Source organism: Cynocephalus volans, chromosome 9 (genome assembly GCF_027409185.1).
Source record: "Cynocephalus volans isolate mCynVol1 chromosome 9, mCynVol1.pri, whole genome shotgun sequence".
In the NCBI taxonomy this organism is placed as follows: Eukaryota; Metazoa; Chordata; class Mammalia; order Dermoptera; family Cynocephalidae; genus Cynocephalus; species Cynocephalus volans.
The window spans coordinates 8,138,692-8,166,094 of record NC_084468.1 but is presented as its reverse complement, the minus strand read 5'-3'; the positions used below and the strand labels follow the sequence as shown (position 1 = coordinate 8,166,094).

The window sequence follows — 27,403 nt, the reverse complement described above, 5'->3', positions numbered from 1 at the left end:
AGTGCCCACTGCCTTTCTACCAGGGGCTAGTAAAGCTTGTGAGGTGAACGGCCCTCCCTGACGTGGAGGCCGTGATCTTCATCTGGCAATCAGCTCCATCAACTGCAGGCAGCGGCAGCTGCAGCCCTTGGCAGTGGCTGTGCTCACCCTGGATGGTGGCTGTGGTTCCAGTTGTTGTGTTTCAGCCACATTTGTCTCTGCCAGCTCCACCATTCTTCTTTTTAAAGCTAAGTCTTGGCTTCACAAAACAATCACCGAATCGAAGCAAATCGAAGAAAAATGTCATGTAGATCATTCATTGACTCAAAACTAGAGGACAACTTTGAAGTCTGGGGAATGTTGTTCGGACATTCTCAACCGTTTATGTAGCATTGTTATGATTTTTACAATATTCATGTCCTTAATATGTTTTTGCTCAGCTCATTTTTTTGTTTTTACTTAAATAAATTTACTGAAAAGAAAGACATACATTACCATAAATAACTTGAATACAGACAATTTCAGACCAAAACTTTAAGCCTGGGGAATTTTTTCTCTGATACAAGGAAAAAATAAGAAAATGTTAGAGTGGCATTTAAGATACACTAACCACCACTTTCAGACTCTCTCCTTAACGTAATCTGAAAGAGAATTAAAAAGGAACTAACTTTCCAACTACGTATCTATTGCAATTTTAATACCACAGCCCATACACCAGATAAAATCATCCTGAGTAACAATAAGAGTAATCAACATTTTCTGAGTTCTAACTACAAATCAGGCTCAGTTTGGAGTCTTTTTGTGAGTTTGGCACATTCTGTTCTACAACAGCACTGTGAGGAAAGCGATATTATTATCCACAATTTACTGATGAGGATGTAGAAATACAGAGTACACATTGCACATAGGAGCCCTCTAAGCTTCAGTAAACTCAGTGACCCGAGATGCAAGATTCAGCCAAAATATAATTTAAGAAAAGCATCTGATATCTAAAAAAAAAAAAAAAAAATACACCCCTTTGCCTAACTATGGCTTAACTATGGCTTTCCCTTTTCAACCAACCAGGATGCTGGCATCACAATCAGTTCAAGCAATCTTAGTGACAAAAAATATATACTCTGATGATTTGGGAAGTAAAAAAATCTTTATAGGTACTGAGAAAGGTACAGTGGTCCTTTAAAAGAGGCAAGGTATAATACAAATTCACATTTATTGAGTTTAAAGTGTGACTTTTATCATTATTATAGTTTTGCAAGATGTTGCTATTGGGAGAAATTGGGTAGAGGGTACATGGGAACTCTCTGTGCTATTTCTTACAACTGCATGGAAATCTCTAATTATCCCAGAATAAAAAGTTTAATTTAAAAAGATGTGTGAGCATCAAAGTGTTCTGCAGATGTAAAATGTTATTTCATTCCAAATACCTTTCATTTATCTTTGTTTCATTTAGAAACTTCAACAGTCCTCTTTACTACTGTCTGGATTTATCCATTTTACAGGTGGAAAAACTATGATTCAGAGAAAAAAATTAACTTATTGAAGGGGACAGAGCCCATAGACAACAAAGCAAGAATTCAAACCCAATTCATTTAAAAGTAAGACAAAAACTAAGGGATGCCCAAGACAAGGCCTATGTTGATAATAAAGGGTAATATCCTTAAATTTATACCAAGTGTAGAAAAAAAGGTGGGAAGACTTTTTCTACACAGTTAATGACCATGTTTTTTAGCCATCTCCAGCAGACAGATGTGGTCAAACTTACAAGTTCAAAGATGTCTTTGAAGAGACAATGTGGTACTGTAGGGGGGACTTGAACATAAGGAGAACAGAGTTCCTGAACCTTCTCTGCACAGAAAGGACTTCTTACAATCACCTGGGTTTTCACTTAAAATTGAATTTATTAAGATTACAAATTCCAAAACCTAGCTTTCTTGAATCCTCAAACTTCAATCTATAAAGTATATTGCTTGATTTATAAATCAAGTGATTTTATCGAAACAAAAAGATAATCACTCTACCTGTTCTGCAACAGACGTTTTACTAACTCGAGTTAGATAGGTTAAGAATAGGCTTATTTTTCAAACTCAGTTACAACTCCTTAAACATTTGAAATACTTTTATACATTTAACATATTAGATTTTAAAATACTTCTAATGCTGACAGGCAGGTTTAAATCTTAGCAAGTAAAACTTTCTTGAAGAATTTTTGTAAATCTAATGAATGTATAAATGCAGAACCATTCAAGTTCTCTTAAACAGTTTCAACTCTTTACAAGTGGAGTCGAACATGTCTTGACTCTTGTAACTTAAAGCCACAAGTCTAAAATTAATTGTACATTTATATGGAAGCCACACAGCTAATCTTGCAGTATCTCCTATACACCAGAGTCTCTTAAACTTTAAACACACTGAGATTAGCCTCAATTTAACCTTCAAATAATTAATATTCTGGGTGTTTGTTCTACTTCATTCCCTCTAATTATATCTCTTTGTCATCTCATGCCCATCTAAAAGGGGAAGAGGAGGTACAAATGTATTATCTCAGATGGGCTGTAAAAGGTTAAAAACTGTGGAACCTCGGTTCAGTTGCCTATTGCATGGAGATCAGAGACCAGGATACATTGTCTGAGTGGCATAAGCTTCTGGGATCATTTTGCCTGATCCAGACAGACCCTTAAAACCCTAGATCAACAGCCTTCAACTGAGGTTCGTGTTGCATTCTTAATCGCTGGCATTCTTCAGTTCCAGTCTTTTCTCTAACAAACTTGAGTAGATGAAATGTACACCCTCACCCCGCTTCCTTCAGAGTTTCCTTATCTGACCTTGACGACGTTCTAACGGTAGTGCCCACTGAGTGCTCAGCATTTTCATTTTTATCTCTAGCAATTCTCACCATAACCCTCCAAGATGAATACTTCTTGTTGCCATTTTGCAGATGAGAAAAAAATGAGGTTCAGAGGAGGTAATTGACTTGTTAATATAATGAAAGGCTTAGGATTTATTCTGAGACCTGTTCACATCCACGTTATCATATTTCATGTTGAATTCTTTTCCTACTATTCAGTTTCAAGGTTTGGTTTGGTTTGGTTTTCCTGTCTCAGATCTCCTTTTATTATCAGCATCCCTTTTTTTTACACACACCTTCCTGGGATCCCGTTGTACCTGACAGCTTCATATTTAAATCTCTTTACATTTTCTCATGGCAAGAAATAAGAGCTTTAAAATCAAGTTACTAATAAGTCTGACTGTGCTAATGAAACTTGACATGGAAAATGAAATGTGCAGGAGGAATGACGATGTTATTTAACTTCTCCTAAAATGAGAGGCAAGTTTATTAATGTCCCTTTTATCACCACCTTTTATACTGATTCGTAACTTCTTTTCTTCAGAAAATTATGAGAAAAATAACCTGGCTTTAGTTTTATGCAACAGTGATAAATATCTCACTGGACTACAGGCTGTTAATTTGGCAATGAAAATGTAACCAAAGGTTTGCAAGGGCTCAGAATGATTTTATCTTGGTCATTAGGAACTATATTTTATGTAACATTGTGTTTCTTTTTCTTGCAGACAGATGAGCTTAAAGGAATTAAGTGAGGTAAGTAGCAATTTTGTCCTGAGAAACAAGGAAGGGGATTTTTGTGCCTTGTCTGTGATGGGCAAGATTCTATTTGCTTCAGATTCTTTATCACACTTAATTCTCACAATAGAATGCTCAGAATGCATTATTATCCCTATTTTAAAGGCGAGAAAACTAAAAACAACTTAAGATCCAGATTTTAAACCAAGATCCTACCTGCCACCACCTCCATTCAGCGTTCACTGGTGCAGTGAAGACCGTGTTAGTCCCACACGAAAGTCAGAAAGCCTCCACTGACAGCTTCCAGTGTCCAGCGTTTCAGGAATAAAACGTTGGAAATTGTTTTCTACAATTGACATTGAGTCTGTTCTTCACAGGAAAGACAGGAGTGCAGAGCAGAAGGGATATGAGATTCAGAGTCACACAGACCCAGGTTTGAATCCTGTTCACCACCTACTAGTTTTGTGAACTTCGGCAGGTGTCCCCACCACCTCGCTTTCTGTCCCCTCAGCCGTAAAATAGGGATGGGTACAATTCTTTGCAAAGTTGTTGTGATAAAGTCAAAGCAAGTCAAAGTAAGTGCACAGTCAACCAAGCGACTGGCAGAGATTCAACAAACAGCATGAAAGGCACATGAGGTGAAGCTATCTCAGAACCTTCTCAGGGTGTTCACTTCCCCAAAAGGAAATTCCTCAAGAAGATGGTGGGTGCACTGGCGACCGACAAAAAGTCTCTGTCCAGCACCACCAATGGCCTCACCTCACACACAATAGATTCTAAGGGACTCAATTCTTGTCTTCGTGTTTGACCTATGCTCTTACATCTAGACCACAGAGGTTGGTTTCTTTTCTTTCTTTCTTTTTTATTTATTGGCTTTATGAGACTGCTAAAATCAAAAGTGGCATTTCTGGCTTGCCACTCAAACAGGACATTTATTACCTCTAATCCCTCTGATCCACAAGACAATCATGTCAAGAAGGATAACATACATAACTTCTGGAAGAACGGAACAGCTCTGGTTCCACAGAGGACTTCACCAGGCTCGCGGTCTTCTGGGAGTTTTTGGACCTGCTGAGAGCCACCAGGAAGGAGCTTTCTTCCTGTGGGTGGGGCTTTTGTGTCTCAAGTAATAGTTGGCTGCCAACTCAAGTGGACATCAAGTCCATGACTCACTGGCCAGTCTGAGGGGACAACATGCCTTCCAATCACTCACAAGCAAGAATAAAATGGGGAGGCCAGTTTTAGACAGCAGGGAGTGTGCAGGACGGTTCGTTCTCTTTGCAACATTGGTTGGCATTCTGCTAGGAGTCAATATCATCTAAAGAACAACAAGATCTAGTGGGAAAACATATCTGTGCTCCTTGTCTTTTCTCCATTGTTTGCCTGGCTCAGTTTCAAGGCTGCTTCCTCATTACAAAAGCCCAAAGGGCAAATGCCATGCTTGTGTGTGTGTTAAGTGCTTGAATTTTATATTGTAGACTAGAATCTGTTCCAGCAGAAGTGATGTGCTACCTGCTCTAACTTAAATTCACATGGCACTTCATAGTTTCCAAAGAAAGTAGAGACTCACGGTCTCATCTCCTCCTCACAAAGTCCTAAGAACAAAATAAAGACTCAAAAAGGCGGGAAACTTGTCAAAGTTCCCATAGCTGGCTGAAGATAGGGCCAGTCTCCTATACCCCAAAGTCCAGGTCTACTCCCCAAGCTGTGATGCTATGCCTAAAAAATACAGAGACACCTCTGAGCTAAAATAACAAGGAGGGTGGGAGGGAGGGAGGAAGGGAGGAGGAAAGGGAGGGACCGAGGGAGATGATAAAGGAGGCATTACTATTTAACTTGAATATGTTTCTTTTCTAACAATAAAAAAGTTAAGGTAGAAAAACTAGAGAGAGTTCACCGCACTTTTCTAATTGCATTTGATTTTAAATTCAGAGCCCTCAAGCCAAAAATTGACGGAGTCTCAATGAAATAAAACAAGTGCCCTTCCAGAGGCTTCTCTGCAGTATTTACAGCTCTGCCTCCCGCTCCTTTGACAAGCCTGAGAACTGCTGCTGCCTCCGATTGAGCACTTTGAACTGCCAGGTTCAAAGTCCTGAGGAAGACTCAGTGGGGAGACTTTCAAACCACGCATTAGAATGGATTCATTGCCCTTTCTACTTAGCCTATAGATTTGCTTTGACTTGCTATTCATAATGAAACATACGTCTTCTTTCCAGAAACCTGGGGGATGCAAGGTCTTTGAAACCAAAGGCCTTGTCTGTGGGCTAGCTTCAGACAAGACATACGATGCCTCGCTAAGCCAATGGTTGCTAAAGGTTTCTCACCTTTGAAGCAAAGGGGAGTCAGGAGAGCTAGGCTCACGGTCAGCTTCACCACAAGATAATGTGGGAACCAGGCAATGGCATCACCTCTCTGGACCTCATCTGTCAATCAATGGTTTGCAACATTTCATGGACTTCAGACACCTTTGATAATTTGATGAAAAATATGATAAACCCTCCTAACTCCGGCAAAGAATACATATATTTGTAGAGAACAAAAAGACATTTAGCTTTCTCTTTCATAAGATTCATGGGGCCATTCAATGACCTCCTCCACCCCCAGGTTAAAGTTTTATCTAGGTGACACCTGAGGTCTTCCCCAGCTGATACAGTGTGTGAGATGGACTTCATAAAATTACTTGCAGTTAAATAGACACTTCAGCAAACACTGTAAGGCTTTTCGCTTCTTCGAGGGACTCTACTCTTGAGTGGGACCCAAGGATGCAAGTCCAATAAGCATGTAGTTTCTCATAATGAAGAATGAAATGTTTGGGAAGATAAATGACTGTGTTTAAAAAGAATAATGTGAATATTTTTATGTTCACTTTATAAAACAAAAATTTTAGAACAACTATAAAGAAAAAATTAGTCTCATCACTTAAACACAATCTCTATTAATATTTTATCATATTACTTCAAATCCTTTTTTCTGCATATGCACATACACATGAATACACGTAAAACATACCAGCATGTACATACATTAGGGGCCCAGTTTTTATCCTGAACTTTTCATGTAACTTTAAGGCATATTTATAGTATAATCTGTTCCATTCTCTACATAAATACTTGCAATGGTTTTATAATATTCCAGTGGGCAAATATAGCACCAAAATCAACTTAATAATTCTCACTTATCTGGGCATGTAGATTTTTTCCGATGACTTGAAATTTTAAATAATGATGTGCTAAATGTCTTTGAAAAGAAATTGGTCCAGATTTCAGGATGTTTCTTAGAAAAGGAGTCTCATCAATGGAATTACTGGGGTAAGAATAAGTATTTCTAAGGTTCTTGATAACTATGGTCGAATTGCTTCCCAGAAGAGCCAAAGCGATTTGTAGTCCAGCCTGCAGACTATATACTTGTCTGTTACATCACACAAACAGTATAAAATTTGATTTTTGCTTAGGTCTTTTGGAGAATTGTCTGTAGATTTTTAAAAAATCTATACTAACAAAAATTTTGCCTAATCTCTACTAAATACTCCAAAAACACACATAGCACTGTATTAAATTCTCTATCACCAGAAATTATTGAACATTATTATTTTTTTCTTATTCAATACAGGTCCTTGGAGCAGAAAAAGGTGAATTTTTTACATGTCTTCTTACTGTTCTAATGCCACTGGAATAAGTTCTGTTTCTAGATCCATAGTGCTAGTCATCATTTTAAAGGACTGATTGTGTTGAAGCTTGGGATGTATGGGTGTGTGTGTGCATGATGATGTGCTCCTGATTCAGGACCACATAGTTCATTCCAGAGTCCTTTGGTCTAAACAGGGTGACTTAAATCAGGGATGGGCCAGAGGTCCTTCTTTAGCCACAGGCTACTGATTGAAAGGAGACACACTGTCATCCCCTACCACCTTGAAAAAGACATCATTGGCCCACTGCTCCAGAGAAGCTCTTGGTGTCTTTTTGCCTCTGACGTTACCCATGAACATGCACACACATACACATTTGCACACTGTTGGTGTCATTGTCATAGAAGCATGCAATCCAACACTCACTCAAATCCTAAACAGCAGGAAGCTACACAGGTAGTATTTTCACATCTACCTTTGAAATACTGTTCTCCATCCACTTAGAATGATGAATTATGTCCAGAGCCAAAAGACTTGATAAGAGACAGCATAGCTCACACAGCAACATTGGGTCAGGACCTCAGAGGCCTGCCACCAACTCACTGTGTGGTTTTGGTCAAGTTGCATGTCCTTTGTGGGTCTCAAGTCTGCTCTTCTCTATATATTGAGGAAGTTAAACTTAAAGAGGGGCTAATACGTGTTTTTGAATTCCCAAGGGTCCCTGGTGGAGGAGTGGGGGTTAGCTGGCAATTCTAAATAATTTTAAAGCCTAATGAAAACCATGCCCTTTCCCACAACAAAGGTCAACATCCTAACTAAAACGTTCAGTGGTGTTTCATCAGCTTCAGTGATTATCAATGCAACAATGTGACATTGTTCAGTTCAAGAGGAGCAGACAGTGTGGGTGACTGTAAATGACATGAAATGATTTTATGGGATGAATGATTAATGGACCAGTCACTGGCTCACATTTCAAGTAATCACAGTCTTCCAATCAAAGGTGTCCAGTTAGTGATCAATCTTGGACAGAGCACAGAGTAACACCCAAAACTTAGACACGTCAGTCTTTTTTTTTTATTACTTATGACCACAACTGAGACAGTGTTTTATGGGATTTCATATCATAGTATTATTATGTGCCCTTGGTAATACTGAAGAGCTGGTTAAAATCTACCCATGATGAAAAGGAAATAAAAAACAGTGACAACAATGGCATGTGTAATTACTAAGTAACTCCAGTTTGTATGGTCGGCAGAACTTTTCAAACTTGATGATCAAGGGGAAAGAATGGAGAAAATGTATTTGTGGTTGTAACTGGGTGGGAACTGCTGGTTGGCATCAGAATCCTGGGAGACCCCCTGCCCTATCACAGGAGGGTAGGAGAACGCAGGTGGCATGGGCCAGCCCTGGGCTGTCCTGCATCATCCAGAACAGTTCTGTGGCTTAACTTCCTCCTCGTTAGGATCTCAGCTCTGATGTCATCTCTCAGAAAGGCCTTCCTCAGCCACACATAAATCACTCTGCATCTCAGAGTAGTACTTTATTTTCTTTATATCACTTTTACAGTCTTAAATGTTCTTATCAATCTTCTTGCATGTTTATGTTCTGTGTCCTTTTATTAGAATGTATGGGCCATGTCTGCCTTCTTCTCCACTGTGTCCCCAGATTCTGGCAGAGATAGTCCTGTAGTAGGTGTTCAGTAAATATTTATTGAATGGTATGAATGAATAAGAATGAGGCTAAAAAATCTTTTAAATTAGCTGGTCTAGAATAATCCCTAAAATGCCTTCCAGAGTAATATTCTGTATTTCTGGAAAGTTCAGTGAGGTGTTCAAAACTGTAAATGTTGAAAGCAGTTTTTACAGCTTTAAGGAGAAGTCATTCTCAGGAATCTGGACAGTCGTAGAACATGTGGGTTACAGTTTCCACTGACCACCGACAGCCTCTTCCTGATAATCAGAGATTACTTGGATGAAATTATAGTACTTCAATGGACTTCTAATAGTCCTTGATCATCTTTCTTTTGTAACCTGACTAAATTATGTCACTCCTTCACACAGTTCCTTATCACCAGATGAAACCTGAGTCATCTCACCTGTCACAAAACCAAAATACTCGAGAGATTCCACTTGCCATGACCAGGTAAGGAGCCAGGAATTCCAGCCTGGGGTTTGGGCCATATGCTGTCTCAGATAATGATTGCCAGGACTTCCTGAGAAACAGGAAAAATCCTTGGCCTTTGTTTCTGAAGCCGGATTACGAAGACCAAGGGAAACTTGTGATTCACAGCGGTTGTTGAGTCTAATATGAGTAATGTTGCTCTTTCTGCATCTAGTAAGTGATTGATTGAGAGTTAGAGAACTTTGGGGGACTTTAAAAATTGAATATTAACTGGATAGGATTAACTGGAATAGATGCTAATCAATTTGGGAGGAAAAAGTTCATTGTTTCTAACTATTCTCAGTTGATGACCACACCGAAGCTTATAGTTAATTTTGAGCAGCACTTTATAGATGGCCAGGTGCTGAGAGTGACATTATCTGATTAAATATCCACCTGATCAGTTTACTATGACAACTGTTAACCCATCTGAAGAACTGAAGGAGCTAAAGCTCAGGCAGGTAATTCACTGAGCAAGGCCACTTTACGTTAGTAGTGGCTTGCTTCGAGCAAAATCCAGGTCCTCCAAAACTAGTACTATAAGGCCTTCATGATCTCACTCGGGCCAGTGGGAGCCAATCTTTGTTCATGCCACTGTCGCCTCACTCTCCACTGGCAACCTCATCAGACGCCCCAGCTTCCACATTGTCACTTAATGCAGAACATTTGCATGTGCTATTCCTCTGCTATAACACTTCCCCCACACATGCTCCTCTCCCTACTTGGAAAACTCCTACTCATTCATCAGACCCTAGCTTAAAACCATACTGAATCCAGGAGATAGTTTGTATCCATTCCCCAGGTGGAAAAAACGAGCCCCAGAGAGACTGAGTCCTTTTTCATTGAAGTCAAGGCCAGCCTCGAAGCCCAAGCACTTTTCAGTAGCCCACGCTGCCTATAATGACTTGATTCTAAAAACACAGCCCGTGAATCCTGACTCTCTCTGGTGCCTGCCCATGGCTAGAATGCTGCTTTTTATTTACTCAATAAATATTTACTGGGAATGCCCCATGTTTGTGGCAGAACAGAATAGTGGTCAGGCAGGACCCACTGGAGTCAGACGGCCTGACTTCATCACAGAACGGCCTGACTTCAGTCACATGAACCGTGTGACTTGGACGATGTCACTTTCTTACACTGGAAGCTTTGAGCAGAGCCAGACATGCTGCAAGAGCCCAACACATGTTGGCTCTCATTGCTATTGCTGGGCCCTGCACATCGGGGCATGGCCACCATCCCCATTCCCTTTCCCTGCTCACTTTCTTGCTTTTCCTATTTTGCATCTTGAAGAACTTCGTTCTTAACTGTTTGGCCTGTGGGGATCAGGACCGGGGCTTCATAGCTCTTATTAGGCTTCTGCTTAAGACTCGATCTGTACAAGACTCTTCCCCATATCACAATATAATACTGTTTCTTAATGCAGTCCTCTAAATGGAAAGATTGTAGTGAAAGATAATGAGCTTTTCAGTTGGACTCATATCTGTAGTAGTAGCTTGATGTGATTTCGGCTTGTTTGTTTAATTTATTAAACAATATCTTCTGATGTTTCCTTCTCTCAACTACCTGCTTATCGTAAGACTCTTTGAAATTTTTTTCCCAAACTGACCTCTAAGTGTTGGGATTCCTCAGAGTTCATCTGAGGTCCTCTTTTCTATCACTAAAGGCCTGGGCAATCATATCCATCCTTAGTGTCAAATGTCAACCCAATGTTGACAATTCCCAAATCTCCATCTTCTGCCCGAACCACCTCTCTCAGCTCCAGACCCATATATGCAGTCTCCCAGTGGGCAGTTTTCCTTAGCTGAGCCATAGGCATCACACTCATAATGCAGACAATTGAACTTTTCATTTCTGCTCTCATTCCTAAACCAACTGTATCCTCCCACAAACTTTCTTTCTCACCTCAGTAAATGATAAGATCTCTTTTTCACCTTCACATTTTCTATGCAATCCATTTTCTTTCTTTTTTGTGTGTGTGTGATCGGTAAGGGGATCGCAACCCTCAGCATGGTGTGGTCTGCACCACACTCAGTCAGTGAGCGCACTGGCCATCCCTATATAGTATCTGAACCCGCAGCCTCGGCGCTCCCAGCGCCACACTCTCCCGAGTGAGCCACGGGGCTGGCCCTATGCAATCCATTTTCAATTCCAAAAATTCTACTTCCATAACATGTCTGGAATCCATCCATTTCTCCAGCACTCAGCATGGACCAGCCACCATCAACACTTGCCTCAACTACTGCAATAGCCATCTAATGATATTGATCATCTCTATACTCTAAGGAAAGTACTCATAAGGAAGTATTTTCTGGTCTCTTGCAGAATAGGTCATGTTTTCTTGCCTCTGAGCCTTTGCACATGCTGTCGCATCTGCCTGGAGCATATTCATTCTCCTATTCTTCCTTCAGGGTTCAGCTCAGCATTTCTCCTGGGAAGCCTTTTCCAAGAATCAAAGAATTTTTGTCTGGGTTAAGTGACGCTCTACCACCACAGGAACTTATGCTATGCACCCCTTTACCGTGACTTTTACCTTACATCATGGTTATGGAACAGCTGTATCCTCCCTCCATAACCTAAGCTTCATTATGGCAGAAGCCATGTGTTAATCATTTTATCCTCCCAGAACATTCTACCTACCTAGTAAGTGTTCAACACCTATTTGGTCGATGAACAAATCATCATTTTTATTTTAGTTTTAGTTGTTTTGGGTGTTTTTTCTTTTTCTTTTTTTCTTTCTTTTTTGCTTCTATCCTTATAAACTGTGTATTTGAGACCTAGAATATCCTCTGAAGCTATGCCTATTCTTTCAACATTTTCTAAAAATCTGGAAAAATGGCAGCAAAGAAATTTTGCTTTTCATTATTGTTTCCCAGACATTTAACAAAATTGTACATTGGCTTCTAGTACAGGGATCCTAGTTTGAAGAGTCAAAAATCCATCCAACCAGTGTTGATGGGACAATGTGGTGACTAGGTGATCAGCCAGTATTTTCTTCTACAAAGCAAACAGTAAGACCCCAGGCTTTCATGGAGATAACAAAAAACACATATACACAGTTGATTTTATTGGTGCTAGGAAAGGGTCCGATTTCATTTAATTAACCCAGAGGCTTTACTCAATAGCACAATCCTTGGTATACAGCAATTCCTGTGTAATTAGATTTAACTGTAGTAGCACCTGGAGTTTATACGGAAGATGTTTACCACAATGCAAAATGATCCAGAAAATTTGAGCTAAGTGCTAAGTAAAGCCATTGATAACAGTCTTGGTAAAATCATTTTTGTGTTTAGAAATGCATATCATTATTTTTATGGTTTTATATTACATTTTTATAATCCCTTTTATTTATGGATTTCCTTATAATCCTCCACAAAGTTTTCTCACCCAACTCACATTTCAAGAAGGAATAAAGTGATTTTTATACTCTTCTTCCTTGCTTTGCCTGACTCTTCTTCAATAAGTAAACAGTTTCTATAGAATATGAGCCCCAACCTGCCAAATGTTATTTTCTATAGTGACTGTAACCACAACGTAAGTCTAAACTCATGGTTTCCAAAAGTAAAGAATCATGACATGTGCTCACTGAAATGATGACAGGTGCCCACTGAAGTGCCATGAAAAGAACTTACAGGGATCAATTTGATCCACATCTAATATTTGCCAGTTTTGAGAAAGGAGAAGGGCAATCCTTCCAGTGCCTTACACAACAAACAATTCTTTTAGTGTACTCAGTCAAATATAAAGTGCTGTATAAATGCACCTTCAGGCCATTATCGTTAACCTTGCCTTGGAGTAGAATTTTATCCACCATAGGAAATGCTAACACTCTTTCAATTCTTGCATTTCCTTTAGCTCTTCATTCATGATGAGCAACCCCGGTGTTCAACACAGAGGTAAGAGCCCTTTAAGTGAGAATAATAAATAAACATGTAAGTCATTATACTGTGACATTTCTGCATTGTGACTTAACTTTTGTGAACCTCAGAGTCACTTAGTTGATGTGTATAAATGTAATTAGCTCATTTTCATTGAGCTATTCACAGATAGTACAGGTTGAGTATCCTTTACCCAAAATGCTTGGGACCAGAAGTGTTTCAGATTTTGGAATATGTGCAGAAATACATACTGGCTGAGCATTCCAAATTCAAAATTCCAAAATTCCAAATGCTCCAATTAGCATTTCCATTGAGCATCATGTCAAGTTCTCAAAAAGTTTCAGGTTTGGGAGCATTTCAGATTTCGGATTTTCAGATTAGAGATGCTCAATCTGTATTCCACTGTGTGAATATGACATAATTTTGATCCGTAATTAATGTGATCACTTAGTTTTTAGTGTATTTTGCTATAAACATTATTGTGTTAAGAACATTATTGTAGATTTTTCCATGTACACAATATGATAATCTCTTTCTAACAGTGAAATGCTACATCTTAGGATCTGCATGTCTTTAGTTTTCCTAGATGTATTTTCCAAAGTACATACACCAATTAGTCTCACCAACAGTTTATGAGTCCCCCTTGTTCCCCATCCTCTCCAGCAGTTCCGACAAACTTAGTTTTTTCTAATTCATTGAGTATAATATAGATTTATCTCAAGAGAAATATGTGAAATGGAGAAGATAAAATTTACCCCTCTTACCAATTGATTGTGAAAATAAAAATCAGAAGGTTACCACATTTGTAGAGGGTCTAAACCAGCATATAAATATAGTGTTCTATTACTGTTAGTGGTGGGTTTTGACACTATTCATATTACAGTATTTTGCCCAAATTAAATCAGTCATGTTCATTTGTCTTTCTTTCTTTGCTCTATATGCCATGGAAGTTCTGTGTTCTGGTCTAGCCCGGTCATCTCTCTTTAGAGCCAGAAAAGAGGGCTTAGGGCTGCAGGAAGCAAAGCATGTGGGGTACAGTGGAAAGGATGAGAGCTCTACTGACCTTGGTCCCAATTCTGCCTCTTTTCCTACAAGAGGGTCACCTTGGGCAAGTTAATTCTTTGAGCTTCACCCTCCACCATCTGTAATGTTCAAATGACAATAATATTAACTCACGTAGTAATATTAATATAACATACATATGCACACACTCCCTCTGCTTGACACATAGTAGGCAACTAATACATTTTCTATCCTTCCTTCTTTCCTGCACCCCCATTCCTTCTTCCTACTCAGCTGACCTCAGTAGATCTAAGGCACCTTCCACAGCCTCCACCATGCTCTCATTTCTCTTCAGCCATGTACAATGTGGCTGAAGTTGGAAAACCAGCCTGATAAACTCATCTCCCCTATGTATACATTGCCAATAGGAGTTTCCTGGAAGAGGGCTGCTTTTTTAAAAAGATGGCCAAAGAGGTCTGTGATTCATCCAATGGACTCCATCCCTAGGAATCAAATGTCAGAAATAGCAGTCCTAATGATCAGATCTGCATGTACAAAGATGAAAGATTTGGAGCATCTAGGTGGAAGGTCCAGGCGCTGAATGGGTCCAGAAAGAGCATTTTACTAATGCTGCAGGGATGGTAAAGTAGAACTTAACTTAGAGAGGAATCCAGAGTCTTAACTTGACAGATGAAATCATGCACAAATCAAAAATAAGAATCAATTAAAGAATGAAACAAAAGTGCTAGTGAAGGAGACGGCCTTCACAGATGGAAGTCCAGTTGAACATCATTTGTACTGTGGTCTTGTAGATTGTTCCCAGTTCATTTCGGAGGAGGCAGGGCTGCTTAAAGAAGCCTGGGATGGACAGGGGAAATGTTAATTCTTCTTTCAGCCAACAAACATCCACTAAGCACATGGTGTCTACCCAAAATTGGGCTGGGCCCTAAAAATACAGAATAGAGACAGCCCCACTCCTCTACTAACAGTGCTGAAGCACCTTTGACATTCCTTTGTCAACTTTTTGAACTTTTTAAAATTTTTAAATTTTTTCTATTGGGTAAAAATTCATCTCTGGATCACCAGAACTTGGCAATATTGGGTGTACAGAAAACAACACACCACCTCTGCGCTCATAGAATTCTAAGTCCAGTGGGCTCTCTGAAGCTTATTGGTTTTAGCTTGAATGCCTCAGGTGAGGATACTCATGTACAAGAGTAAATCTACATCGCTACAAATGCAAATATTATTATCCTTCCTTTACAAATGAGAAAAGAATGAGTTATTCTTGATAGTTCAGTTACTACTTTAGAAACAGACTTGGCTCCAATTTTCTGATAGATGAATTCAAGCTAAACTATTAGGAGCCTAAGCAAATGGATCTCAGGATGTATATGTGTATATATACATACACACGCACATTTTCATGTGTTGGAAGAGGGTCCAGAAAGGTTTGGTTATACTCCAAAATAGCAACAACATTATTCTCTAAGTCTGGAATTATAAATGATTTGTTTTCTTTTTTGTTTGTTTTTAGTTTTTGTCCACAAATGTTTTCTTTTTCTTTAAAATATACGCCTTCTTTTTATAAAATTATTTCTTTAATTGTAAGAGTAAATTAAAATTTTAGAATAAAAATGTATGAGATATCTGCTTAAAATAAAATGCTCTATTTCAACAACTGAAAGGTCTAGATCTAGCTATATTTCTCTAATAATATGAGCAACACTGGCAGCTAGCATTTACAGAGTGGCTAGTATGGATCAGGCACTGTGCTAAGAGTTTTATCTACATAAGAATTTTTACTTTTATTATTATTTTTTAAGTTTTCACAATGAAGACCCTCGTTTTCATCTTTTTTATTTTTTCAGTTTATTTTTATTAGGTATTCATTGTTACAAATCATACTTATTCTTTACACCCCTTATCCAGTTTCTCCCCTTCCCCTTCCTCATCTAAGAATTTTTAAATAGTAGTAATTATTGATATCAGTATGATTTTTCAACCCAGGCCTTCTTTATTAGGCTACCCTGCTTCAGATTTTTTTGACCACCTACACTGTTCTGGCCCCAGTGTTCTTCTGTTTGCCTGTGTCAATCTCTTTATTTCTCATTCCTCCACTCTCTAAGTAGAAAAGTCTTATTTCATGGGGCTATAAAACTCAAATTCAATATTTGATGTAAGAAAAATTTTCCAAAGATTAGCTGCTTTCATTGTTTTAGAACAAAATCAATTAAATGCTTACAGCGGGTTACATGACCAGAATTTCATTCAACAAAGATCCAAGCAGGCCTTCAGGGGAAAATTGCATGGCAAAGTTGTTGGTTTTGTTTAGTTTCGTTTAACTCCTGCGAACGGACTACAAAGGCTTAGCTGTTTCCAAGCGCTCTTTTTTTCAAGTAGGACTTTTTAAATATTCAAGACAGGCACTCAGGGTTGAAAAAAATAATAAATCAGTGGCCACAATACCATGAAAAAGTCACAATCACTGAACACTATTATGTACGCAACACAAACTAAGTGACAGGAAATGCTGATAATGGTTGTTATCTTGTCGAAGGGATGTTTTTATTGTTTTAATTCATGTTGAAAAGATAGAGTTATGCCTATTTAAATAATAACCTTTGGCATACTGCTTCACTATAATTTACAATAAAGTTTTAAAGTCAATTTTATTTTACATTAGTCTAGGTCTGTTAGCTTGCTTAAAATTACCAACATATTTACAAATGTCTTGGCTTGGTATTCTTCCTTACAATTCGCTTTGTCCTTATGGTCTAAATGTTATGAAATTATTTTTTATCAGTTTTTACTAGAAAGGCATGCAGTTGAAATATGTTATTTTGGTTGGAGCATATACAGAAAATGCCATATCAAAATTTGACAAGTGGTAGTATCTTAAAGCTTAGATGCCATGTGAAATCAAAACCCTATCATGAAATTTTTGTGTTCTGTTTCTTCAAAATCCATTGGTCTGTCTTGCACTGGAATTAATATTTTACCCAGGCGCAATTTTGTTAACATCATGCACTGGCCACTTGGAAAATAATAGTTCACAGATTTGAACAGATATTCCAATATTAACATATGCTAATATATAGCATTCTTTAAAAATCACATTTGCAAGTAATATCACCAATCTCATTAGAAAAGTCGACCTATTATTGACAAAAGAAAAGAAAAGAAAAGTCGACCTTTTGGGATGCTGTCTTGTCACCATGGCAAAGCAAGCTTTCCCAAATTCCAATTTGCACTTACAAAGTCTAATTTTATAATTGCAACGAATACTGCCCCTTGTTTTCCACGAAGCGACAGTCTCACTTTGTTCATTTTTTATGAAATAACTGCCAAATATCCAAGTGTGAATAACCATAGGTTGCCTGTCAGTCATTCTTCCAGGTTAAAAAAGTGATGTTCCATTTTTTTTAAAAAAAGTTATTCTTCATATTAAAAAAAAAAAAAAAAAAAAAGGTGTTTTCTGAGTTGGGAACAAGCTTGGCACATTCAAGAAACTGAACAGAGTGTACAATGGGGAACAGATAAGGATGAGGATGGAGAAATGAGAAGAGACAGACCAGTCCAGGCCTTATGAACAAAATGAAAACATTTAGGTTTGCTTCCAGGTGAAAAGAAAATTCTGGAAGGATTTTTATCAAGGGGAGTAGCAAAATCAGAGTTAAATTTTAAAGATTTCTCTGGGTACCCTGAGGAAAGAGAGGGGAAGCGACTAACGCTGAAGCAAGAGAACGACCCAGAGGGGCTTCAATCACAGAGGGAGATGATGTGCTGTAGACCCAGAAGGTCACCCCAGACACAGGCAGGAGGGACCAGCACCAGCTCCATGCCGGAGGGAGACCATCTGAGACAAAATCATATTTAAATGTGAATTGACTCTTCCAGATCATAAAAGAAGCATGCAGTCCTATTCTCCTCAGAGATGCCAGTCTCCAGCCAACTACAGCCATCGTGAAAATATGCCACCCTGTAAAAATACAAGCTGGAGAAAACCTACCCCCACGAGGTCACATGAAAAGGTAAAACAGACACTTCTCCTTATCTAAACACAGCTTTATTGAACAGTGTCCAAAAGGAGACTATTATGTTTGGTTTTATTTTTGTCTTTCTTTTGGCTCTATATTGTAAGGTTTTAATATTTTTTAGAGTGTTTTATTGTGTATTATATTGCTCTTTCACCAGATTCTTTAACTTGCGTATTTCCAGATTCTCAGTGTTTTTTTTTTTTCAATAATCCAAAAAATATTTTCTTTTTTTTTTAATAGAGATATTTATTCCTGTGTTTTATATTTATGGGATGTCAATAATCTTGTGGGAAACTAACTAGGATTTACATATTGCAATTCTTTTTCCAAGTAAAGATCTACCTGTCACATACTCATTTCAGTTGACAGTCCGATTACCATTTATTGAGCACTTACTATGTTCCAGACAATGCGCTAGAGGTGATGGTTCCTGGCCCAGAGGAAACATAAAGAGTGCAGAAATGCAAACATGTGACAGATATGTTCTTCTTTGTCTTTTATCAATTTTCTGGTCTCTTTGTACATTACACTCCACCCCTATGATTAATTCTTCTTAGCCCATTTTGTACTTACATTTACCTACATGGGGGGATAAATCTTCCATTGTGTCTTGTTTGCTCTTCCCTCCATCACCTTGGGACATTACTTATTAAAGTTTGTCATTATAAATCACTGGAGGATATGCAGCTTCTGGGTCTATATCCCATATCCTGCTATTACACAGGGTCCTGTTACAGAGCTTGCAAAGGTTTATAAGTGGAAGCAGAGCATATAGGATATCCCTAGTCAATTCCTTATAATTCCTACAGTATCCTAAAAGTCTTTTGTTTTCTTTATATTTATTTCAATCTCTACCTAGTTCTAAAAGGCGTCTCATACATTTAAGTTAGACTCTGAAAAGTCTTTGCACATACTTCTTTCATGGCCCCTCTCCTTGCACCTGGCTTCCTTTAGTTCTGCCACCTTCTTCATGAACACCGCGACCCCTGGGTTCTAACTGGATGTCTCAGAGCTGGGGACTCCTCACAGGCATGAGTGCAACTTGGACTAGATCAGGATTTCCCTAACTTCAACTATTTGAATACATCTTTATGATTTGTGACATATTCATGTACTATCAATAATAATATTTACTTAATGATATATTTTTAAGTTGACTGTTTTTACTTTCAAATAAAGAAGAACAGTATTATGTACCATAGACAGAAAGTAGCCTTAAGAGTAATTGCAGCATTGCACTCCTGAGTAGGTTTATGCTGGGAGAACCAGAGAATCCGATTAAGAGACCAAAGACCTGACATCATATCTCTAACTCTTGCCCACCATGTGACAGATTTTGATTTCCTGAGCTTCTGCTGTCCATTTGTCGCTAGGGTGAACACTATCTGACATGCCTACTTCACAGCAATAGGGGTATATTGAGGTACTGAATGAGGAAGGGCCTTGCAGCTGTTGAACTCATGCAGGGGGGTATTTATTTATGATCTTTGGAACCCTGGGCAGGCATCGCAGGTCCATGGTACATCTCTCTGACTGCCCTTTCTTCTCCCTGTTATGGTGGATTTTATAATCAAAAGAACTCAAAATCATTTAACATTGATATGAATAAGGCAGCATGACACAAAGAGAAAGGCAGACAGACAAGTGTTCAAATCCAAGCTCTGCCATATGTGACTCCAGGAAAGTGGTATAAAGATGCTCCTGCCTGCACCTGTCTCTCCCTCCCTGCTGTTCTCATGATGACTGTGGCAGCACAGGCTTTACAAACAATATTCATCCACTTTCGGCAGGTGTAGATTCAGAAAGCATTGATAGATGGAGGGTTTATTATCCATTCTAAAGGTAGTGCCAAAGGGCCTTTTTCAGTGGATGGACTGTCATTTCTGGTTACTTCCAATGACAACTTCAGAATTCTCCAGCTGCAGTGACTTTTTTTCTGTGTTCATCTTCCCTAAGCATCTGTGGGTTTCTTCGGATTCGGGGACTAAATTTTATGTACTGAATATCTACTACAAATTAAACTATGATTGGGCACCATGGAAACAAAAGTAAATTTTGAATTAGTTAATCAATAATTAGGACTTCCCTTTGGCCCTAAAATATTCACTATTGAACCTGTACTGCAGGATGTCCAGCACAACGAATGGTACATTGGAGAATACAGTCGCCAGGCCGTGGAAGAGGCATTAATGAAGGAGAGCAAGGTAATGTCTTCTATAGTCATCTGGTGGTTTTCTGCTCATAGATCATAGGACATAACAAGCTGTGTGCTTTGATGCAGTGGTTCCTGCATCACCCTGTATTTCTAAGTGTCGGGGAGATTTTAATTGAAAAGGAGATTTAAAAATGGAGAGTGTCAGCTCTGAGGCTTGGTTGTGCCACTTATCAGCTGTTTGGCTTTCTCAAGTTCCTAAGTTCCTTTACGTGTAGGTTCTTTATTCATAAAATGAAAAACAGTAAAATCAACCCTAAGGAACTATTTTGAAGATCACACGTGGAAGCTGGAGAATAGAGGTCACAAGGGAAGGTGCTCATTTCTTTCTTCAAGTTTCATCCCCTTACTAAATGTTTACCCAAGATATAGTTGGGACTTCATGACTTAGTTCTTCAGGAAAGGAGCAGAGATTGTGAATGCAGTAATAGTCAGGAGAGGATAGGTTATGCTGTAGTAATAAACAGCCCCAAGATCTCAGCTGCTTAGCATAACAAAGCTTTATTCCTTGCTTGCACTCTATGTTCAAGACAAGCTTGAACATAGAGTGGGTGGGTAGATCCAGGCTGCTGGAGGCTCTGTCTCAATGGTGTTCCTCTGCCATCAAACTAAGGCTCTTAACACATCCTCTCGGAAGTAACCTGCGTCACCTCTGCTCCCCTATCAAAAAAGTAAGTCACACACCAAACCTAACTTCAAAGGGGGTGGGGAGATACAAACCTACCACATAACCAAAAAGAGAGAATAACTGGACTACTGTAATCAAGTCAAATGACTAACCATCACCACAAATAGCAAACAGTTATTAAGCAACTACTATGTACAGAGAACTATACTAGATTGTTTAGAAGGTATGGGAAATCTCTCAAAACTAATGCAATATCAAATTTATCTTTAACTAACCAGGATAATGGTCACAATTAAGTGAGAAAATACAGAAATAAGTGAATGAATGAGTTAGTGGATGGGTGAATAAATGATAGGTCACTAATAAAATTAATAAAACCTAGCTCTCAGAATTGATGCTGTAAAATTAAACAAAATAAATTATATGTAACTTGCTATGGTAAAAAGAATAATGCCCCCCAAAAGATGTTCATGCCCTAATACTCAGAACCTGTGAACATGTCATATTACATGGCAAAAGGGACTTTGTAGGTGTGATTAAATTAAGGGTCTTGAGATGGGGAGGCTATCCTGAATTATCTGTATGGGTTCAATATAATCACAACGGTTCTTAGAAGAGGAAAGCAGGAGGATCAGAGTCAGAAAAGGAGATGTGATAATAGAAGTAGAGGTCAGACTGATGGGGTTGGAGCGGGGGAGATCACAAGCCAGCAACTCCGGTGGTCTCCAGAAACTGAGAAAGTCATGGAAACACTCTCCCCTATTGATGTCAGCCCAGTGAGATCCATGTTAGACTTCTTACCTCCAGAACTGTAAGAGAATAAATTTGTGTTTTAAGTCACTAAGTTTATGACAATTTGTTATAGCAGCAGTAGGAAACTGATATAGCTGCTAACAAAGTATTTTAAACATATAAGAAATAAATGAAATTGTCCCATTACCCAGATGAAGAAACTGAGGCTAAGCCAAGGTCTTGTTCACAAAGTGGAGAAGGTGGGAGAACCTGTATTCAAGATCAGTGCTCTTAAAATCACAGCGGCCTCTAACAGCCGTCACGGTTATTTCCACACTGGATGGGGAGCCATGGGTGGCTGGCTTATGACTTTTCCATGGGATCCAGCTGTGGCTGGCCTCTGCCATGGTAGAATGGCAAGCATGGGGTGGTAGGCTCCAACCTTGGCTCCTCTTCCTGGATAATCAGAGCCAAATGAGCCATTGCACTCTCAGACCCTGTTTCCAACCAAAAAAAAACTGCTCTTAGAAGATCTGCGTTCAGGAGCTATGTGTGGATGGTACTGGAAGAGCAACATGCATGTCACCTGATGTCCTCCAGCGATGTCTGGGCACTCAGTGAATGCTCCCTTCCTCTCCCTTCCCTGTGCCTGCTTCTGCCTTTGAGCAAACAAAGTCTCGGTTGAAAGACTTCATAGTTTCCTTTTTGTGGGTCCTGGTTAGTTTTGTCAAAATGTGTTTCCCATTATAAAAGATAATTTAATTTAAATTGCGGGATTGCCCAGATTCATTTTAACAAATTCATTGCAGAGTTTAAGATGATAAACCCCCAAACTGGCCACGAGTCTTGGCCTGGTCTCCTTTTCTGACCTGTGGCAATGTTTCATGCTTCATTATTAAGGCTTCAAGTATGGCTGAGCATTTTAGGAAGAACAAGTGCCAGAACATTCCTCAATCCCACTTGATATATTCAGAGGCTGGTGTATTTAAAGGCTGGGTTTGACTTGTAGGTATTTCATTTACTAATTGTGATGCTTTTGGGGGGTCCCTTAAGATCTTAGACTCTAATTTCCTTATCTGTAAAATGGGAATAAAATACCTGCCTCAAAGTTATGTAAAGATCAAATGTATGTAAAATGCTTGGCAATTCTCAATGCACCTTAGCTGCCAGCATCATCATAATAACATCACTATAGAGTCACTTATAAATTTAATATATTTATGTATTATTAGGTACTGTTATATAGGATTATACCATTATTATATATATCTATAAATATTAATTACAGATAATATAAAACTATGTACAGGTATTATATATAATCTGCACCTATATGATAGATATTATAATCTATAGAGATATTATACATGATAATTATTAAAATATAAATTATTATCTATAATACCTATTCTTTATAGATCACTTATAACCATCTATGCAACAACTCATACAATTACAATTACAAATTCATCAGTATTTTTCATCATGTAAATGACACACAGTAACCACAAACTAAGCCTGTAGGCGTGTTTATGTGCAGGAGGATTGTGCCATTTCTCAGCCTTTTACAGCTGGACCTTCACTCTGAGCTATTCCCCAGGGTGTACCTGATTATTTCTGATCTGTGGCCCATTCTTGGTCCTAGGACTATTCAACACTGTTGAGTTTCCTTTGGAAACCCTCACTCGCCGCTCTTTGGCCCCGGGAGCACTGGCGCTTTTGATTCTCCACCACTCTGATTTTTTAATTCCTTTCCTGTCTCCTCTTTCTTCCTTGCTCTTGTCTTTGTCTGACCCCAGACTAGATTTCCTCCCCCCTCGTAGGGTCTCTCCACTCATTTTGATATCAGTGACTTCAAAGCGCCACCCCTCTTTCAAGGACCCTAGTCCCACATGGACACCTTTCCACAGAGAAGTCTAATTTATTAGGTTAAACACTTCTGTTCATAGCCCACGTTGGCTCCCACTATCTCTAGAATGATACCTGAGCATCAGGCAGAACAAGAAATAGTGTGACCATCAAGGGATGAAGAGGCGCATGCCACTAAAGGGGCAAGAGGTGGGTTTCATGCAGAAAGGATAGCTCACACAAAAGCTGGAAGCCCCAAAGTAGATGGTGCCTTCAGGAAATAGTGGCTAGCCTGCAGCCAGGACTCAGGAGCAAGAGGCAGGAGGCTGCACTAGAGATGAGAGATCAAACCACAAGACAGGTTGGTACCTTTATCCACGAACCTCATGCCAAGGTTGTAGGCATTACAGTAAGGTCAGTAGGGGATGATAGAAGATTTGGAATAAGGGAGTGTCATGATCCAACTAGCACACTTCTCAGAAAATAACAAGAACCCTTGTACATACAGACACTCTATAAAAACTTAATAAATTGAGTTGAATAAACAACTGCTTTGCTAAAAACTAACCCCATGTGGGAATCTCATGCATGCCAACATTATTGTTGCCACCCCTGCAAGGGCAGGACAATGGCATGCCTGAGACAATGCTCATTAATCCTTTTGCTTCAGGATGGTACTTTCTTGGTCCGAGATTGTTCCAGAAAATCCAGAGCAGAACCCTACGTGTTGGTGGTGTTTTATGGGAATAAAGTCTACAATGTGAAAATCCGCTTCCTGGAGAGGAATCAGAAGTTTGCCCTGGGAACAGGACTCAGAGGAGATGAGGTGCGTGTAAATTAACTGTTTCCCCTTTCCAGGCTAAAAGCAACACATAAAGGGAAAGTTTGGAGGATACTGGTCAAGTCCTGTCTCCATATCCCCCAGACTGCAGAATAGGAGAAAAGAGCGTCACCCTGCAGGTGGAGGATGCAACCTGACCCTTTTAGCCCCTTCCAGAAACATTTTACACTTCAGCCCACCAGGCTAGCAGCCAATCCTCACCATGCCATGCACACCCACCCTGCTTTACCTGTTTAAGAAAACTCATTCTAGAAAATGCATCTAAATTCTGCCTCCCAGGAAGTCTCTATGAATGCCCGTGCTAATGCCACATTCTTTGTTCTCCCCAACACAGAACTCCCACTGCAGGCATTTCTAATGTCTGTTAGCATTAATTATCCTAATCATGTGCAGGATGTGCCCCTAAAATACTGTGAACTCAGTCATAGCATTCGGTGCTATGTTGAGCATGCCCGTCCTCAGCAGAGGTATGTTGATGCGCAGTGAGGTGAAAGGCTAAATCAATTGAAGCATTCATTAATAATGGCATAAATAAGACAATGAGAAAGAAGAAATCATCACTGACTAGGCCTGGCCATGTATGTGCCAGGCCTAGTCATCTGCATAATGTGATTTTATTCCTCAAAAATTATTTGACATAATGATTGTTCCTATCTTAGATGTAGGGAAACTGAGGCTCAGAAAATTAAGTAAATGGCTAAAGACACACAGGTAATGAGAGGCCAAGGAGAGGCTGCTCTTTGAATTCTTCATTTGATAAGGGGAAAAAGGAAGGAAGGAAGGAAGGAAGGAAGGAAGGAAGGAAGGAAGGAAGGAAGGAAGGAAGGAAGGAAGGAAGGAAGGAAGGAAGGAAGGAAGGGAAGGAAGGAGGGAAGGAAGGAAGGAGGGAAGGAAGGAAGGAAGGAAAAGTTAGTTGTGAGTCACCATTTACTAAGGAATTGAGCTCAGGCCAGTCAACTTCTCTGGGCTTTAATTCTCTCAAATGTAAATATTCCTTTAAAGTCTAGATTTCTATAATTCATTGATCCCATTTAGCATCTTCAGACCTCAATTTATCTGTGGGTGTGTGTTATGAGCTGAATTGTGCCCCTCGTCCCCAAAATTCACACATTTGAAGGACCTCAGAATGCAACTGTATTTGGAGACAGGGTCTTTGAAGAGGTAATTGAGGTCAAATGAGGTCACTGGGGTGAGTCCTAAACTAATAGGACTGTTTTTTTTAAAAGAAGAGGAGATTAGGACACAGATACAAACAGAGGGAAAACCATGTGAGGACACAGGGAGAAGACAGCCATCTACAAGCCAAGGAGAGAGGCCTCAGGAGAAAGCCAACCATCTGACACCATGATCTTGGACTTTTAGCCTCCAGAATTGAAAGGAAACAAATTTCCATTGTTTAAGCTGCTCGGTCTGTGGTAGTTAGGTATGGCAGCCCTAGCAAACTGATATAGTAAAAAAACCAGATCTTTCACACAGGTGTCTATTGTTTTTCAGTAGATATCAAAATAGAGAATATTGCTAGAGTGGCCAAAATGCTTCAGGCAGGCACACATGTGAAAATCCTATCAGCGGGCTGCATAAAACTGCAGCTTCAGTCCAGTGTCTGACCCAGATCCCTTTCCTGAGAATCACACATGGTGTGGAGAGGAGACGTCTTCACCGGCAAGGTGATGGGGCAGTGGGGGAACAGTTACCAGCCTTGACTACAGCCCAGGAATGTTTGGGAATGAATGAGTGCATGGGTGAATAAATAGGGTAATACATAAATCTGCTAAATACAACCACAGTAAGAGTTGTGTCAACACTAGAGAGAGAAGTGGGCAATTCTTCATTTTGTGGTAAGGATTGGCAAGTTAATTAATGTAAAACATTCAGAACAGTGCCTGGGATGTATGAAGTCCATGATCAATGTTAGTTATTATTTGTCCGTTCTTATTACTGAGTCAACTTAATAACTAGGACAGAGTTCCCCCGGACACATATGGTTAATGGACTTTCCAGCTCAATTCCCTTTTTCTTTCTACAGCTTCTTCCAGCTCATCGAATTTCCCATTTTTAAGAACAACCCTGTATGATTTTTAAATGCTCGGGTTTAATGATTCCTCTTCCACAGAGAATATAAGAAATGGACATGTTGTGGCCTTGCATGTGCCAGGCCCTCTGCCAGATGCTCTTTAATTTGCTCCCTCATTTGATCCTTGAAACAGCTCTGGAAGGGACACATAATTGAACCCTTTCCACTGGTGAGAAAACTGAGACCTGTAACACAATTATGGCTTCCTTTCCCGACATGCCATACTTTGGTCTGCTAACAAAAGGAGGAAGCAGAGCGACTGTAATGACATCCTAACAGCATTGAATCAGACTGCCAGCAGCTGCCTTGGCAAGTAGGGAGCTGTCTCCCACGGCAGCCCATAGATTCAACTCAGCTTCCAGATGAGCTGCTCTAATTACTGTCACCAAGGACCCCTTAGGGAATCAAATGCCTGTTTTAAGAAGCCCCTTTTGGAGTTCATCAGAAATTTCCTCCTTCCATGCCTACCCCAAACAACAGTTTCCTTTCCATGTATTTGTTGAACACTCAACATAGGTTCACTATGCCCAGGCAGTATACTATGCAGTTGACAATTAATAACTGACTTTTTCTATTCAGTCTTCATAGCCACCCTGTGAGGTGGGTGCTGCCAATATCCATTTAACAGACAGTGAAACTGAGGCAAGGAGATGTTGAGTAACTGGCACAAGGTCACAGCTAGTCAGTGGCAAGGCTGGGATTTAGTATACTTTGCCAAAATATTCAATATACTTTGCAAAAATACTGGCTTCTTTATACGGCCTCAGATAATATTATGACCCAGTGCAAATAATCCTCTGCTTTTTG

The 27,403-nt window shown here is 39.4% G+C and overlaps 1 protein-coding gene across 1 annotated transcript in view; it reads left to right on the top strand.

Annotated features, from left to right (window-relative positions):
• CLNK (cytokine dependent hematopoietic cell linker) overlaps window positions 1-27,403 on the top strand; it is a 97,522-nt gene that overhangs the window by 58,785 nt on the left and 11,334 nt on the right. Inside the window, exons 11-17 of the mRNA XM_063107419.1 lie at window positions 3,550-3,577; window positions 7,169-7,187; window positions 9,245-9,326; window positions 13,197-13,237; window positions 18,122-18,255; window positions 20,388-20,465; window positions 24,352-24,507. Coding sequence (XP_062963489.1) covers window positions 3,550-3,577; window positions 7,169-7,187; window positions 9,245-9,326; window positions 13,197-13,237; window positions 18,122-18,255; window positions 20,388-20,465; window positions 24,352-24,507 — 538 coding nt within the window. The remainder of the gene's footprint in view (window positions 1-3,549; window positions 3,578-7,168; window positions 7,188-9,244; window positions 9,327-13,196; window positions 13,238-18,121; window positions 18,256-20,387; window positions 20,466-24,351; window positions 24,508-27,403) is intronic.